General features: G+C 41.4%; 1 protein-coding gene across 3 annotated transcripts in view; it reads left to right on the top strand.

Moving 5' to 3' along the window:
• The window catches only part of ELF7 (hydroxyproline-rich glycoprotein family protein), a 42802-nt gene that overhangs the window by 6666 nt on the left and 17381 nt on the right, over positions 1-18755 (top strand). For all 3 annotated transcript variants that reach the window (XM_087684971.1, XM_087684970.1, XM_087684972.1), the window contains 7 exons: positions 10254-10322; positions 10592-10699; positions 10824-11004; positions 11110-11189; positions 11905-12024; positions 12666-12771; positions 12936-13022. In XM_087684971.1, the coding sequence (XP_087541097.1) occupies positions 10254-10322; positions 10592-10699; positions 10824-11004; positions 11110-11189; positions 11905-12024; positions 12666-12771; positions 12936-13022 (751 nt within the window). The remainder of the gene's footprint in view (positions 1-10253; positions 10323-10591; positions 10700-10823; positions 11005-11109; positions 11190-11904; positions 12025-12665; positions 12772-12935; positions 13023-18755) is intronic.

Genomic DNA, 18755 nt, shown 5'->3' with positions numbered 1-18755 from the left:
GCCCTTTGCAAAATGCATAGCACGCCTATGACGATCAACTGCTCTCTTTTAGTAAGCCGAAGGATGATTTTTCATTATTTTGGAAATAGCAGAAGCTCAACAGTGACAGATTCCCCTTTCGATTTTACATCCAAAGTATAAACTTTGCCTCTATGGAAGGGGTCACAATCATGTCATGAGTATCAATCACTGCATGTACATGATGACACCAAGGCATACCAAGCAAGACATCACATCCTTCCAATGGAGCAATAAAGAACTCTTCGCTGTCCACATAACTTTGAATGTGCAAACGAAGCTTTCCAATGATAGGAGTGACCAGCTTTGCATGTCCCTTGCATGCCATACCAATCTCACCCATGGGCCCCATCTCATCCTCTTTGATGCCTAAACAGGCTGCCCTATCAAGAGATGAAATTTGACCGTGCCCCTGGATCAAGAAAAATAAATGCATGCTGATTTCTGATTTTTCCTCGTGTCCTGCAAAGTTCAGTACTATTTGTTGGGTGTAAAGTCCCTTCGTCTGTGTGTATAGTCATACGGGTGTGAACACACCCTTGTTATACCCTAACATATAAATACATTCTTTCATTCTTTGTGTACCATCACAATCTGGTACACCTATCTCTGCGTTCACTCTCTCTAACTCTTAACTTTGCTGCTCGTGCCTCCATCTTGCACTCCATTTCGCACTCTCTCCCCTTCAAATTGGTATCAGAGCTCGGCGAAGGTGTGTGCACTTCTCGAAGTCAAGGCAAGTTAGTTTCAGCTCACGAGTGCGAAGAAAACAGCAGGTCGTTTTTCAGTAGACTATTGCGCGGGCATTGAGGTGACACATTTCAGCAAGTTGTCACCTCCCACAGGTCAGGTCGTCAGTTGTCTGGCCTGCATTCACAGTTTGCAGAAGGCAACAGGTCTGCGCAGGCAGGCAACAGCCTGCACAAGTCAGCATGACTGCAGACGGCAGCTCCTAGGCAGGCGACAGCTCACGAGAACTGGCGCAAGCAGATTTGTCAGGCGACAGGCACGCGGGATAGGCGGCTGGTGTTTTGTCACCTTATCAGCAATTTTTGTCAAATTTTCATTAATTTTTTGCAAGCAGGCCCCTTGCTCACTGACGGGGATTCACACACGCAAGCACAATGCTCAGATTTGTGCAGATTTATGCCCAGAAACTTGGGGCTTTTCCATATTTTATACTGTTCATGCATAATTGAGGCATTTGCATCAGAAATTGCAGACATTGTGTGCATGTAAATTGGGGATTTTGCCAAATTTAGTGACATTTTACTCATTTGAGTAAAATTTCTCAACATTGGACCCATAAAATTTGGGGCTTTTGTTGTATTGGTGAAATTTTGTTCAGCTGAGTTAGATTGGCTGACATTTGTGCACACTTGGGCCTGGAAAATTTGGGGCTTTTGCAAAATTTTGTGAAATTTTGCTAAATTTGCTCGTTTTATGCTCTCGGGAACATGTGTTAATGCAATTGGGGCAGATTTGACAGTGAAATTTTGGGCCTTTGGCAAAGTTGATGCGTGAAATGCACTTTGGGAATATTGCTAAAGTAATCTTGTTGCCATAAGCAGAGTGATTTGAGCATTTTTATTTCCTTCCTGCTTGTGCGATTTTGGAGAAATTGCAGAGATTTCTTGGTGTTTTGGGTATCAGAAGATGATATGAGCACATACGTATGCAGTACACTTGCTGGACAGCTCCCATTGAGTTAATGCATTGCTGGTTATTCATGTTGCAGCAGTCTCAGTGATCATTTGTAGATCTGGGATTGGTGCATATGTATTTTTGATGATATTGCTGAAGTGGGAGTTACCTGGCAGTGGTGTATGCATTTAATGTATGCTGAAATTGCAGTCATACTGCTGAAAGTCATTCTTTCTACTGCTGTACATGTACTTGGACTAAATCTTGCTATTATTTGTTGAAAAATTGGGCTGAAATCAGCTGAATATTCAGCTCATTTTTTGTTGTCATAAATTGTAGCATTGAATTTCTGGTTTATTGCTGAAAAATGACTGCAAATGCTTCTAGCAACAGTGACACTAAATCCCTCTTTGAAATCAAGAGGTTTGATGGCACTGGCTTTGACTTGTGGAAGGATAGGATGCAAGGCATTTTGTTTCTCAAGGACTGTGAAGATGCTCTCTTGGAGACCAGATGTGGATTGAGCTAGACTTAATAAAAAGGCCATTGCATACATTAAGATGGCCGTGTTTGATGATGTACTTACAGACATCAAGCGTCTTGACATAGGCTATGCTATATGGAAAAAGCTTAAGGACACTTATGAAAATACAACTCCTGTGAATCAAGTGCATCTTATGCGTAAACTTGTGAACATGGAGTTGGATGAGTCTAACCTAGCAACTGAGCATTTGAGTGCTTTCACAGGGGGTTTTGAGTCAGTTGCAGGACTCTGGTTTGGCGGCTTTTGATGATAAATTGAAAGCTGTTTTCTTATTGATGACTTTGCTTGACAGCTGGGAATCTTTGGTTGTGTCACTTAGTAACAATCCTGCTTTGACTTTTGATGGTGGAAGAGGTTCAATCCTTAGTGAAGAAATCAGAAGAAAGTCTAGTGCAGTGGCTTAGCTTACCATGTGAGAGGTAGGTCAGAAAAGAGGGGTAATGTAGCTAGTAAAGGGAAAAGTAGAGCAAACGCAAGGGCAAACAACAGGATGTCACATGCTATCAGTGTTGGCGTAAAGGGCATAAAAAGCCCGATTGCCGGTAGGGTAAGAAAAAGAAGGATGATAAGAAAGATAATGACAGCTCTTCCTCAAAAGAAGTTGCAAAGGCAAATGTTGCATCTAGTGTTGTCATTGAAGAGCTTCTTGACACTGAAGAGATACTTGTTGTAGCCTCATGTAATGATGCAAATATTATGGCAACAATAGGTGATATGTACATCACCAAAAAGGAGGTAAGTGATGCCTTACTTTCAGCTCATGAAGGGCTGTCACAATCATGGATAGTGGACAGCGGTGCCTCTTTTCATGTTACTCCCTCTTTGGAGTCATTTTTTGAATACACTGTAGGTTGTCTAGGCAAGGTTTACTTGGGTAATAACTATGCATGTGAGATAAGAGGGCGTTGGCACCATTCACTTGGCTCTTGAAAATGGCCAAGAGCTGATTTTGCAGGATGTCGGATTTGTACTTGGTATAAAGAAAAGTCTACTATCAGTTGGGTAGCTTGATGCTAAAGGGCATTTTACTGCCTTTGGTGGTGGATCTTGGAAGGTCCATAAGGGCCTCTATGTTGATTATTAAAGGCAGCAAAAGGGGGACTTTATATTACTTGCATTGTAAAGCATTACTTGGCAAGTTCTTGGCTGTGGCTGAAGTCCATTCACAGATGGAGATTTGGCACAAAAAACTTGGTCATATGAGCCAGAAAGGCCTTCAAGTTCTCTCCTCTTTAGGGAGATTTGATGTAAAAGGCTCCGGTCTTGAATTTTGTTATGATTGCTTATATGGAAAATAAGTGAAGTCTCCTTATTACTCTGGTGTTGTTAAAAAGTCTAATGCTCTTGACCTAGTACACTCTATGTGTGCACTATGCCTGTTAATTCGTATGGGGGTGCACGGTACTTTGTTACTTTCATTGATAATTTTAGTAGAAAGTCATGGGTGCATGTACTTAAGAGCAAAAAGTAAGTGTTGGATTCTTTTAAAAAGCATGGTTTTGTTACCACACAAAAAGGGCTTAAGTTGAAAGCCATAAGAACAGGTAATGGGGGTGAGTATGTCTCAAAAGAATTTAACAAGTTTTGTGAGATGCATGGCATTAAGAGGGAGTTGATAGCCCCTTATAATCCTGCATCAAATGGCATGGCTGAAAGATTTAATTGCACACTTTGTAAGAGAGTTAGATACATGCTGTCCACAGCTAATCTACCACAATAGTTTTGGGGAGAGGCTCTTAAAACTGTAGTTCATGTATGCAATCGCTCTCCCAATCGTGCATTGGAAAATGGCATTCTTGAAGAGGTTTGGTCTGGCAAACCTGCTTCATATGACCATTTGCGTGTCTTTGGCTGTGATGCCTTTGTGCATGTACCTGTAGAATAGAGGACCAAACTAGACATGAAATCCATCAAGGGCATCTTCATGGGATATGGAGATGAGGGAGAGATAGGTTATAGAGTTTGGCTTCCTCACGACAGGAAGATAGTACGTAGTCGAGATGTAGTATTTAATGAGGCAAAGGTGCTAAAAAATGCTACGCATGGTGATCTTGACAAAAAGAAGGTCAAATTTCAGCTTGAACAGCCAGCCATTCAGCAACCATTAGCTGAAAGTTCTATCCCTCTTGATGTTGAAAATGAGCAACAACCTATTGTGCTACAGCGAGAAGATAGATGCACAGGATGAAATAGGATAGCAAGAAGAACATGCTGAAAACAGATTACAGCAGCAAGAAAATGCTGAAAATCAGCCTCCTGGTGATGGTGTGCACATTTCTCAGGATGTAGGCCCATTGCTTGATAATACAAATCATTGGGTAAGACGGTCTACACGTGTCAGAAGGCAGCCACAGAGGTTTCAGCCATCTTTGGATTGCATTTTGTTGACTGATGAGGGTGAGCCTTTGACATTTAAAGAGGCACAGTCATGTGAAAACGAGAGAAAGTGGGAGCTTACTTTGCAGGAAGAGATGAAGTCTCTATATGCAAATAACACATGGGAGCTTGTACCTTTGCCCAAGGATAGAAAAGCTATTCCAAATAAATGGGTTTACAAAGTGAAATGTATTGATGGGAAGCCCAAGTATAAGGCACGGTTGGTTGCTAAGGGCTATACACAAAAGGAAGGCATAGACTTCCAAGAGGTCTTTTCACCAGTGGTGAAGATGACTATGCTCCATGTTTTGTTTGCTCTCACTACATCCTTGGATTTAGAGTTGGATCAGATGGATGTGAAGACTACTTTTCTTCATGGTGACTTGGATGAAGAGCTGTACATGAAGCAGCTAAAGGATTTGCTATTCCAGGAAAAGAGCATTTGGTTTGTAAGCTAAAACACAGCTTATATGGGCTGAAACAAGCCCCTAGACAATGGTACAAAAAATTTGATACCTTTATGCTCAACCATGGATTTAAATGCAGTCATGTAGATCACTGCTTATACACTAAAAAGGTTGATGATGGCAGCCTTAATTGTGCTGGTTTTATTTGTGGATGACATGCTGATTGCAGGATAATATAAGAGTACTTTGAATGCTCTTAAAAGGTAGCTGAGTTCAGACTTCTCTATGAAAGATTTGGGGCAGCTGAATACATTTTAAGCATGCGCATTAAAAGAGACAGAGGGCAGCATTTGCTGTTTCTCTCACAAGACAAGTATATCACCAAAGTACTTGATAGGTTTAATATGGTTGATGCTAAGTCTCTTGGTGTGCCTTTGCCGCCATATACAAAGCTTAGCAAAGTTGATTGCCCTAAGGATGATGCAGTTGCTAGTGCCATGAAGGATATACCTTATGCATCAGCTTGTGGATCTTTGATGTATGCCATGGTTGCAACTCACCCTGACATTGCTCATGCAGTGGGAGTTGTTAGTAGATTCATGTCTAATCTTGGCAAGCCACATTGGGAAGTAGTGAAATGTATCTTCAGATATTTGAAAGGTACACAAGAAAAGCGTATATGTTATGGAAAGGGTACACTAGAGCTGCAGGGATTTTGTGATTCAGACATGGCAGGAGATCTTGACACTAGGAAATCTACCAGTGGGTATGTTTTTACTTTAGCTGGTGGGACTATCTCTTGGTGTTCAAGATTGCAGAAAATTGTGGCACTGAATACTACAGAAACTGAATATATTTCAGCCACTGAAGCTTCTAAGGAAGCTATTTGGCTTGGCCGTTTGGTCAAGGATTTTGGTCTTTCTTCACGCACTCTAGTGCTTGGTTGTGATAGCCAGAGTGCAGTATGTCTGGCTAAGAATGCCATGTTCCATGCATGTACCAAACACATAGATGTTCGATATCACTTTATCGACAGGTCTTGGATGATGGTTTTGTCACATTGACTAGGTCAAAACCCAAGATGACCTTGCAGATGTTCTCAATAAGTCTCTTGTAAAGGCTCAGCATGAGCATTGCATTCGTTTAATGGGAGTTGGTTAGCTTAAAGGTACCACTTCGGGCCTTTAAGTAGGAGGTTGTTGGGTGTAAAGTTCCTTCATCTCCGTGTATATAGTCATACGGGTGTGAACACACCCTTATTGTACCCTAACATATAAATACATTCTTTCATTCTTTGTGTACTATCACAATCTGGTACACCTATCTCTGCGTTCACTCTCTCTTAACTCTTAACTCTGCTGCTCACGCCTCCATCTCGCACTCCATTGCGCACTCTCTCCCCTTCACTATCTCGATTAGGCTGATCTGCCACTACATCAAGCACTAAACCAGCAGTGGTTTTGCCTTTCTTTCCCTTATTATCATCCTTTTCAACTTGCTGTTTATTAGGACAGTTGCGTGCCATATATCCTTCCTATTAAAAAATATAGCATTTATTTGCAGCCATCAGCTTCTTACTTCGTGCATCACTTTTCCCACTCTTTCTCTGCGATCTGTTCCTCTTTCCAGCCCTATTTTCAGATTTTCCATAACTTTCAGCTTTATTTTCAGATTTACCCTTTTTCTCAGTCTTTGCCTCTTTGACATGTGACTTGGCATCATCATCGTGGAATTCTGCATCCTTTCCACACAACAATGTGTTGGCTGTAGTAGCAGTTTTTACAAGATGAGACATGCTGGAAATAGTGGACTTAATGCAAAAATCCCAAATACCCTTTGGCAAACCACAAATATACTTCTCCACTTGCTCATGGAGGGGTATTGTGTGATAAGAAGTAATTGGCAGCAATACATCCCAAAACTTCTTATTATACTGATCCAAGTTCTTGTAGTTGAAGTGTAGATCCTGAAATTTGATACCATGTTAGAAGTGGATGCTACAATGGAAGCATGAATGAATGCTGAAATAAACTGCCGAACACAAGACACAAGAGAAAAGAAAGAGAAATCACAAGAACATTGCAAAAGAATAGAACTCAGAGATGTGAGGGCATGCACTAGATTTGCAAGTCATGGATGAATGAATGTGGAGGAGGAGCTTGAATAAATAGGCCAAAAGAATGCCATAAATGGCATTAGGTCGGCCAACAATAAATACTAAAATAATCACTAAAGTGACCACTAAAAAATGCATACTAGAATGCTAGGCATAGCCCGGACTCGCACATGAGTTGACTAGACTACTAATAGGACCCCTCGTTGTGATGTGTGAAGACATGAAAGGTGTACTTAATGGAGGTTGAAAGGAAGATGCAGTGGAACTAGTGGGTGGGATGGGTGGGAGATTAAATGGATTTGCCAATTTGTCTCGTTTCTTGATGTGCTAGACCGAGGAGCATGATGAGTGGTGAAGATGTGTTCGAAGTCATCTTGCCTGCCTTTTGTTCCTTTTTCTTGCGAAGGCTTTCTGATTAAAGGCCTAGGTTTCTTCGGAGAGATCCTAGCTCTGATACCATGTAAAGAAATACCCTAACGCAAGAACATAAATGAAAGCGTATGACAATGCATAAACTCAACAGAGTTCAGGGTAACTTAGAGACAACGAGCACAGTGATGAATCTGAATGAATGAATAAATATAATACAATGCTCATGCAGCAAACAAACCATGTAGGGGATGAAATCTGTACCTTGGACTCTCGTGTCTTGATGATCGAGGTAGAGATAATGAATTGGAGAGTGTGTCATACTCTTGATGAATCCTGAAACGTAGCAAGGAGCTTTCAGATATCGGACAGCGGCAAACACAGCAGACAGTGATGGCAGATTGGTGTTGGACATGCAAAAGAGAGAGAAATCTGCAAAACACTGCCTCGAGAAGGTGTAGGACTGCCAGGCAGCAGTAGCAATAGGAGGGTGGCGTTAGCTTGGGTGGCAGATGGAAGTAGCAAAAGCAGCCTCCTAATGTTCATGGACAGCAGGGCGGAAGTTGGCTGCAGCAAATGCAGTAGTAAGAGAAGTCCGCTTGGCTGTTCGTAGCAGTGAAGGGTGTAGATTGTGTGGAGAATGTTGGAAATAGGTGCTGGATGGGTGTACAAAGTGTTGGGTAGCCTCGGTTGAGACGTCCTCTACGAATGGGGTGTGGAAGTGAAGGTAGATCACTTGAAACCTACAAAAACGAGATTGGGCTGAATGGAGGGCAGCTTGCCTATTTATAGAAAGTTTCGGTACCTTGAATCTCTCCCCATTTTAACTCTCTTGAACTGCTCCTTGTTTTAGGGTTTTTCATTAATGAAGCATTTTTGGGGCTGTTCAAGAGGTTAATCAGCATGTGATGCATATTTTAGCTCGACTTGAGTCAATACTTACATCACACATAAGTGATGCATGTGACCAAGGGCTTAGTCCATTTAAAATATGGGGTTTTTTCCAACTAGTGTGTGTGGCTAGAGCCAAGTAAGTAGACGATGTGGCAGGCATGCACCACACTTGCTAAGGTTTAATGTAATTAATCACAAAGATGGTCAGCTGGGAGGTGAACCGTGCAGCTCACACTCTCTTTAATCTCTCTCCTCTTCATTATGAAATTGGTGAAACCCTACTTTACAGATCAGACCAGCAAGTAGTATAGTTTTATTTTACACTTAAAACAATGGAGGAAGATGAGGATTTTAAAGTTAGAGAGAGGAGACACCACATTACTTAACATGATAGTGATGAGATGATTGGGACAGAGCCTTGGATGTGGGAATGTTATCTTAAATCATTCTAAATTGGAACATGTGTCCCTTTTTTTTTTTTTTGGGGCCCTGCCGGCTGGGGGGGGGGGGTCCCCCAACATGTCCAGGATAGCTGTCCCCTTACTCCTATGATGGGGCTGTTGAGAGTCATTAGTCATCTCTTGTGCCATGTCAGCAATGCCACGTGGCAGCAGTTGGACTGTCCAGTCGGCTGCAGCCGACCTGATTATTTCAGGTTATTTTGAGGCATTCTTTTCAGCCTTTATAAGACTGAGTTTCCAGCAGTCTTGGATACTTGTATCTCACAGATTTCAGCCTGCTGGTGACGGAGATTGCACTCGGGGTTGATGGAGATCGAGGTCCTCGAGGTGGAGATATATGCAGATATTTTCTCTGCACCCGTGTATAATTCTGCATCCTTATACAACATTCTTCACTGCAGATTTTCTGCATTTCACTGTCTCTTTCTCTCTCTCTCTCTCTCTCTTCTCTCTTTGTTCACTCTGTCATGATCATTCGCTTCCGCATTGCTTCACTCTGACGGGGGCACCTGGTAAGGGGTGTTTTGGCCAGTTCTGGGTTTTTTGGGTGATCTGTGTTCCCACAATCACACATTTGAAAGTTGGAAAGAAGATAAACATTGTAGTAACATGGGATGACTGGGACTGGGCCTCAGATGTGGGTCTGTTGTCCTGAACCATTCTAGATTAGGGGATGTGTCCCAAACTGGGGGGATATACCCAACCTGTTCCTGACAGAACTGTCACTTTTTCCCAGGATGGGGCACCCGGTAGGGAACATTTTGGCCTGATGTGGTTGTTTTTGGCTAATTAGGCCTGTTTCTTATGTGTGGAACCTCTTTGACCTTGTGCAAGCAACCAGTAGCCTTTAACTTTGCTTCTCACTTCAGTTGTGCAAACTGGTTGTGGCTCCAATGTTAGATACATACATGATGCTACTATTTTTTAATTTTTTGGTGAATGGGTAAGAAAGCTCCTGCATAGACACATCTGTTGTTTCTCATTTGCACAGGCTAAGCAGTCTAAGCAACATTATTTTGTGCCAAATCTTTCAATGGAGAGGATGGATTGTGCTTAATTTTATGCATTTTTTCGGGTATCGTGTGTTAGTTCTTTTTTCATTTTTGCATATTTTTTGCATTCCTTCTTAATGAATAGCCCAGTGGGTAGAGCATGGCCCAATGCTCAATTCTATAGGCTATTTCAAGTATTTCGTGTCAGTTGCTGCATTTTGCATTTTGTCTGTATTTACTCTGAAGCAATCATGCCATTGACTAGCTAAATTTTAACTATGCTTCAATCTTGTTGAAGCTCTGGGTTTATTAGATACTTGGAAAATTGCTTTTAGAATCTGTAGTGCTGCTTGAAAACTACACCTGCGGGGTGTCATTCCACTAACTGTTAACAAACTGAGATTGAATTAACTTCAAGCTACTATGTTACAGGTTTAGGAATGAACTTCCAGATCCTGTGTCACAGCCAAAGTTGCTGCAAGTGAACAGTGATAAAGATCGGTGCGCTTTCCTTTTCATTTTTGAAACTTGCATGGGCACAACATCTACAATTTTTACATTTGATAGCTTAAAGAGAGAGAGTCCGTACACTGGAGCAATGGTTTCTCACAAGCAGCATGCTTAGAGAGAGAATCTGAGGGGTTAGTTTGTGGAAATAATTTAACACCACTTTATGAATTTCTGAGGCATTGAGGAGTTATGTTTTCTCTTTTTGTGGAACAGTTGTTTTGGTCCTTTCCCACCCTCAACTACTGCTTCTGGCCTTGCAGGTATTGTAAATACAGCATCACATCTTTAGAGAAAAACCAAAAGCATAGGCTTATCGTGGATCCTGATCTGGGCATACCCTTGGATCTGCTTGACATTAGTGTCTATAAGTAGGTATCACCATTTATAGAAGATTTCGCATAACACACCTTCGCTTCTTACGATTGACGCCTTCCACCATGACAGTTTCATGAGTCATTTGGGTTAAATGTTGTCATGGACTGGTGCATGCAGCCCTCCAAAGATGAAGATGCCTATGGATCCTGAGGATGAAGATTTACTTCGTGATGATGAAAAACTGCCATCTGCAAAATCTGAGAGCATACGGAAAAAAGACAGGCCCACCGATAAAGGAGTGGCATGGCTTGTGAAGACTCAATATATATCTCCCATCAACCTTGAGCCTGCAAAACAGGTCTAGTGGATTGGTGCAATTGGCACTTTGCCATTCTGTTCTGTAGTTTGTCTATAGTTCAATGTGAGTGTCATACCAAGCAATTAGGCATTGTTCTGCAAGCAGGCTTTGACAGAAAAGCAAGCAAAGGAGTTGAAGGAGCTGAAAGAGGGGAAGAGGGACTTCTTGGAATCCCTCAATGACAGGTATTGAATTAGCATTGTCTTACCGTGGGTTCATAGCAACATGGAATGCATAGAATGGATGTTATGAGTGGATAGTTTGAATTGGGAATGTGTTCAGCCTTTCATGACAGGTGTTCTGTGCTAAGCATAGAAAGCAATCGCATTTAAATACAGTGTCTGTGGAATGTCCCTGTCCTTTTCCCCTTGAAGCGAACAGGCAGGGCCGACCTTAAATTCTTTGCGCCTGTTCGTTTTTGGCAAATCACCTGTATGCTGTCTTCCACCCCTGTTCTATCCTAAATCCAAGCCACCCACCCGCCCATCCACCCCCACCAACCCCCTTCTCTTGATAAGGCTGAAACTGTGCAGGCTGTATAACTAGCCATTACCGTCATCGAATCAGCCTTCATTTTGCTGCTTGTCACTTCAGGTCTCTTAAGTGCTCTTTAATGAGAAAATTTCAATGTTACCTGATTCCCTGCTCCCTTGTTCCCTACCCCCTGTTTCTACCCCATTCTTGTTTTCCCTCTTTTAACCTATTCCCATTCCTGTTCCTGGCTTCCCCATTGCCATGGCTGGGTTGAATTTAAAGTTGGCTGATGGTGCTTGCATGCTTTTATGTATGTTATGACTCCATAATGGGTTTGAAGTGTTGGTCTTGTCTCTCATTTTACTTTCTACAACCTAGGGCTCTATACATATGCCATTACACTTCACATTGAATTTTGGTGTGCAGGGAGAAGCAAATTCGTTCGATTGAAGAATCATTCAGAATCGCAAAACAACGGCCTGTGCATCAAACCAAACCAGGATTGGAACCGGTCGAAATATTTCCATTACTACCTGACTTTGAACGGTAAGTTTAATGATCAGTGGAATGCCTTTTGACAATATGTAGACAGACTGATTGAAAAAGGTTAGAAAGATAGACTTGCATTGTTTTGGTTGTTATTCTCTTTCTTGCCTCACTCATTTAAGGTTTTCTGGGAAAGAAGTATGTAAAGCCTCCTGGTGCAAAATCTATTTGTATAATTGCATACTACTGTTGAAGGACATGCAATGCATGTTAAAGTCCGATGCATCATGTGATAATTTCTCGTAGTATGGAGTCTTCCTTTACACACACAGATTGAAACATAACAGTTTACTAATAGGGCTCTTTGACATGGTATCACCTGAGAGGATGAGGTTCTGATGTACCCAATTCTACCATGTGCCAGTATGGTGCTTGAATGCACTGCCAAGAGGGGAAAATGAATTCCAATGAATATGATACACCTAACATTCCTTTACTCTTCAGATCTAAAGGCATATGCAAGCGATTAATTTTCATGAGAAAGTCCACTTTCCCTTGTGTTCCTTTGGCTGGGTACCTGTGTGAGTTTGATTGGTTCAAACTTTATTTTCTTTTGGAGTGTTTATAGTTATTTGTGAGTAGATACCTGAACTATTGCCATTGTTACAAATATGTAAACTCACTTTAAAGCCAACTTACAGGTGGGGAAGCAAGCTTACTCACACAATTTTTGATGGAGAACCTACAGCAGATTCTGAAATGCACAGCAAGTTAGATCGATCTGTCCGTGATGAGCTGGAGGCACTAGTAAGTGTATACAGTAGAGCCCTGGAATGAAGCATTGAGAATCTTTTCTAAGCTGCAATTTGCCGTTTTCCATTGAGAAGTTTATCTGTTATTTGTGTTGAGTTTGTTTAATAGCTAATTATCCAAGCCTTCTATTTTATACTGGTTGCCTCTTATTGTGACAGGCTATCTTAAAGAGCTATGTACTATCAGAATCAGAAGCAGGAAAGCAGGAGAGGTTTTTGGCATACATGGTGCCAAAGGTGGATGAGGTAAGAGCATCTGCAATTGTGATGTAACAAAGCAAGGGCAAGACTTATAGTCAAGTAGCATACTTAGAGTCTCAGACTCATTTGGGCAAGACTTATAGTCAAGTAGCATACTTAGAGTCTCAGACTCATTTTCCCAATCTAATACTAGACTTTTACTCTTTGATTTTGTAGTATTTTTGAATGACTCTCAAAAGTCCATGTGACATCCAGGCTTAAGATATTGATCTTGCTCTGCAGGAGTAGAACTGAGTTTGATGACTAGGCTCACGTGTGATTGAGCTGAAAATATAACCTCAATGGAGAGGGGGTTGACGCCCCAATTGAAGTGTAATTGAGCTAGAATAGTGCCCTAGCTCAGGTATAACCAAGGAAAAGTTGGGCTAGAATAGTGCCCAGCCTCAGAGTAAATAACTTATTTTGAACCTTGATCTAGAAGTGTTACTGTACTGGTATGCAAAACCTGGGATCAGGTTTATGTTTACAGCCCTAGAATCAGCTCCAAATCCTGTTGCACTACTATCTTGAAGCTTCAATAGCTGTCTCCCTACCCACAACTGACTTCTGCCCCACGTAGTCGAGAATGGGAGAAATTGGGGCCTCCACATGCAAAAATGAAATGTCTAGCTCTTTGGTCAAGCCCGCATTAAAATAACATTAAAGGTTGGCTCACCTGGATTTGAACTTGAAAATATTGAAACTTTTCACAAACCTTAGGCTAGGACATTAAATCATTTAAATCTCTAACCCCCATGACACCAAAAGTCATTTCCAAGGGAAAATTTAATGTCCTTGACCAAGATCTGACCTAGTTACCCTTGGGTTGTGAGAGTCCCACAAGGTAAGAAGGACCTCAACGTAACACGCCTAGGCAAGATGAATAGACGGACAAAGACTCTATCACAAATAAGAAAGAAAGATAGATAGATTAATGTCTTCTAAGGCCAAAATCGGCCTATGAGACAAAACCATGTACAATGTTGATCGCCACTAGACATCGAAGTGTGACATGCTAAAAGATGATCAATGATATAAAAGAAACTAAAGTGATGTATAGGACAAAACAATGCCCATGTAGGGATACAATAGGAGGATCAAGCACTACATGTCTAGCTATGTAGCTCAATGATACACATATATCTAGTCCCACCCAGTTAGGATTGGTGGGTATAGTATGTCATACACCCCCGATGAAATAGTACAAGGGTAGCATTTGGATTGATCCCTCAATTCTATCATGTGTTGCTCATGTCATTGGAAAATCTCCCTCATCTCTCTTTGGTGTAGCTTCTATGTCTAGTACCTCTGTACCCGTATTCATCATTATGCTCTACTCTCCTCATCTCTCTAGATTGTCATCCCTCTCCACGTAGTTGTGTGTGTAGTCATTGTTTAGAAGAAATTGGTAAGCTGTGAATGACATTCCTCTCTTTGTATGGTGCCTGCCTATAGTAATGATGTGCGGAGCCTTTGAATCTTGACTAGGAATTGGCCCAATGTCACAAGGATGTAAGATTTTGAGATGCTTTAATCTTGCCAATAACATTTGATTAAGTTATTAATCAAATGTGCAAGGTTGTTTAGTACATGTGGTGCACATGGCAGTCATTTCAAGGTAACACCCAAGGATCTCGAGGATGCACTGGGTGTCAAACAAAAAAGTTATGATAAGTTATGCCAACTAAGTTTTGGCGATCAATTTTGACCCTAGGACAGTTGTTTGGCCAATAATGTTGGGTGTAAAGTCCCTTCGGATGTAAACTCCCATTAATCTCCGTGTGTAAAAACTTATTGGTGTGAACACATCCTTATTTGTACCCTAACATATAAATACATTTTTATTTTTTGTGTATTGTAACACTTATTGGTGCACTCATCTTGGGATTCCCTCACTCTCACTCTCAACTCGGTTCCTGCTCCATTCCTGTCTCGCACTCCATTGCACTTTGACACAACAATCTAGTATTAGAGCTACGGTAACAGTGTGCGCGCTTCCCAAGAAGTGTGAGTTAGTTCTGCACGTGAGAAGAAGCTCCTTTTTGCGCAGCATTCAACGGTGTGAGCAGCTGGCGACAGGCAGTCAACAGTCTAGAGTTGTGAGGTGACAGGCTAGGTAGCTGCACAACAGGTCAGGCGCAGTGAGTTGGGACAGCACGTGACGAGGGCCTGCAACCAGACAGGCGACCAATCAACAGCTCGTGTGGGGCAGACACGTGATTGTGTGCAAGTCTAGCAAGCCGTCACGTAGGCGACCGTCCAACGGGTGACAAGGCTTGGTCAACGATTTGATAGACCAATTTTCTTTTGTTTTTTTATAATTTGCAAATTTTTCTTCTCCTTCCTTACTGAGTGTTCACGTGCACAGGCACAATGTGCCATCTTGGCCAAACATTTTGGGGCTTTTCCCAAATTTGGAAACCATGATATAGAACATGACAATTTGACTCGGAAATTGGAGAAATTGTGCACATTGGCCTTGAAAACTTTAAGGCTTTTCATGTATTAGTGAAATTTTACTCAACCGAGCCAAAATTTACTAACATTGGTGCACATTTCGACCTGAAAAATTTGGGGCTTTTGCAAAATTTGACAAAATTTTACTAATTTTGCTTGTTTGATACTCTCAAGATCATGTATTAATGCAATTGGAGCAGATTGGTCAGTAAAATTTTGGGGTTGTTGCTGTAATTTGAGAATTTTGGCAAAATTGATGTTTGAAATGCACTTTGAGAACATTGCTGAAGCAATCTTGGTGTTGTAAGCAGTGAGATTTTTCTCCCACTTGTGAGATTTTGGAGAAATTCAGAGAATTTTGGTGTTTTGTGTATCTGGGAGTCACCTGGAAGGGATGTATGCATGGATTATATGCTGAAATTTCAGTTATACTGCTGGAAGTCATCCGTTCTACTGTTGTACATGTACTTGGACTGAATTACTTGGCAAGTTTTTAGCTGTGGCTGAAGTTCCTTCACAGATGAAACTTTGGTACAAAAAACTTGGCCATATGATCCAGAAAGGCCATCATGTTCTCTTCCCTTTAGGGAGATTTGATGTAAGAGGCTCTAGTCTCGACATTTGTAATGATTGCATATATGGAAAACATGCGAAGTCTCCTTATTACTCTGGTGTTGTTAAGAAGTCCAATGCTCTTGACTTAGTACACTCTGATATGTGCACTATGTTTGTTAATTCACATGGGGGTGCACAATACTTTGTCACTTCTATTGACGATTTCAATGGAAAGTCATGGGTGTATGTATTAGAGAGCAAAAAGGATGGATGCTTTTAAAAGGTTTCATGCTTTTGTTACCACGCAAAAAGGGCTTAAGTCAAAAGCTAATAGAACGGATAATGGGGGTGAGTATGTTTCTAACGAGTTCAAAAAGTTTTGTGAAATGCATGGCATTAAGAGGGAGTCGACAGCCCCTTACAATCCTACATCAAATGGTGTGACTGAAAGATATAATCACACACTTTGTGAGAAAGTGAGATGCCTGCTGTCCATAGCTAATCTTCCGCAGCAGTTCTGGGGAGAGGCTCTTAAAATTGCAGTTCATGTGTGCAATCGCTCTCCTAATCGTGCATTGGAAAATGGCATTCTTGTGAAGAGGTTTGGCTTGGCAAACTTGCTTCATATGACCATTTGTGTGTCTTTGGTTGTGATGCTTTTGTGCATGTTCGTGTAAATCAGAGGACTAACCTAGACATGAAATCCATCAAGGGCATCTTCATGGGATATGGAGATGAGGGAGAAATAGATTAAAGAGTTTGGCTTCCTCAGGACATGAAGATAATATGCAGGTGAGTCATAGTATCTAATGAGGCAAAGTTACTGAAAAATAGTACACAGTGATCTTGACAAAAAGAAGGTCAAATTTCAGCATGAACAGCCAGCCATTCAGCAACCATTAGCTGAATATTATGTCCCTTTTTGATGCTGAAAATGAGCAGCAACCTATTGTGCTACAGCCAAAAGACAATGGATAGGAGATAGATGCACATGATGGAATAGGACAGCAAGAAGAACATGCTGAAAACAGGTTGCAGTAGCAAGAAAATGCTGGAAATCAGCCACCAGGTGATGGTGTGCACATATCTAAGGATATAGGCCCATTGCCTATCAATACAGGTCATTGGGTAAGAAGGTCTACACATGTCAGAAGGCAGCCATAAACGTTTCAGCCATCTTTGGATTGCATCTTATTGACCGATGAAGGTGAGCCTCTGACATTTAGAGAGGCACAATTATGTGAATACAAGAGAAAGTGGAAGCTTGCTATGCAAGAAGAGATGAAGTCTTTGTATGCGAATAACACATGGGAGTTTGTAACTTTGCCCAAGGATAGGAAAGCTATTTGGTGAAATGTATTGATGGGAAGCCCAACTACAAGCCACGTTTGGTTGCTAAGGGCTATACACACAAGGAAGGCATAGACTTCTAGGAGGTTTTTTCACCGGTGGTGAAGATGACTACGCTTTGTGTTTTGTTTGCTCTCATTGCATCCTTGGATTTAGAGTTGGATTAGATGGATGTGAAGACTGCTTTTCTTCATGGTGACCTGGATAAAGAGCTGTACATGAAACAACCCAAAGGTTTTGCTATTCTAGGCAAAGAGCATTTAGTTTGTAAGCTGAAACACACTTATATGGGGAGAAACAAGCCCCTAGACAGTGGTATAAAAAGTCTGATACTTTTATGCTCAGCCATGGATTCAAACACAGTCATGCAGAACATTGCTTATACACTAAGAAGGCTGATGATGGAAGCCTTATTGTGTTGGTCTTATATGTGGATGGCATGCTAATTGCAGGAAAGCATAAGAATACTCTACATGCTCTTAAAAGACAGCTGAGTTCAGCTTTCTTAATGAAAGATTTGGAACCTGCTGAACACATTTTGGGCATGTGCATTAAAAAAGATAAGAGGGCAGCACTTGTTTCTCTCACAAAACAAGTACATTAGCAAAGTACTTGACATATTTAATATGGCTAATACTAAGCCTCTTGGTGTGCCTTTGCCGCCATATACAAAGCTTAGCAAAGCCGATTGCCCAAAAGATGATGCAGCTACTACTACTATGAAGGGCATACCTTATGCATCAACTTGTGGTTCTTTGATGTACGCCATGGTTGCAACTCGTCCTGACATTGCTCATGCAGTGGGAGTTGTTAGTAGATTCATGTCTAACCTTGGCAAACCACATTGGGCCTTGCAAACCACATTGGGAAGCAATGAAATGTATCTTTAGATGCTTAAAAGGTAGACAAGACAAGTGTATATGCTATGGAAAGGATACACTAGAGTTGCATGGATCTTGTGATTTGGACATGGTAGGAGATCTCGACACTAGAAAATCTACCAGTGGGTATGTCTCTACTTTGGCTGGTGGGGCTATTTCTTGGTATTCAAGGTTGTAGAAAATTGTAGCACTAAGTACCATAGATGCTAAATATATTTCAGCCATGGAAGCTTCTGAGAAAGCTATTTGGCTTGGCCGTTTGGTCAAGGATTTTAGTCTTTCTTCACGTACTCCAGTACTTGGTTGTGATAGCCAGAGTGCAGTATGTCTGGCTAAGAATGCCATGTTCCATGTACGTACCAAACACATAGATGTTTGGTATCACTTCATTCGACAGATCTTGGATGATGGTCTTGTCACACTAACTAAGGTCAAAACCCAAGATGACCTTGCAAATATTCTCACTAAAAGTCTTGCAAAGGCTCAGCATGAGCAT

Source organism: Lygodium microphyllum, chromosome 9, assembly GCF_053477565.2.
Source record: "Lygodium microphyllum isolate KBCC chromosome 9, Lygodium_microphyllum_v1.1.10, whole genome shotgun sequence".
NCBI classification, from domain to species: Eukaryota; Viridiplantae; Streptophyta; class Polypodiopsida; order Schizaeales; family Lygodiaceae; genus Lygodium; species Lygodium microphyllum.
Note: the sequence above shows the minus strand (reverse complement) of the source record. Positions and strands in the feature narration are given on the sequence as shown.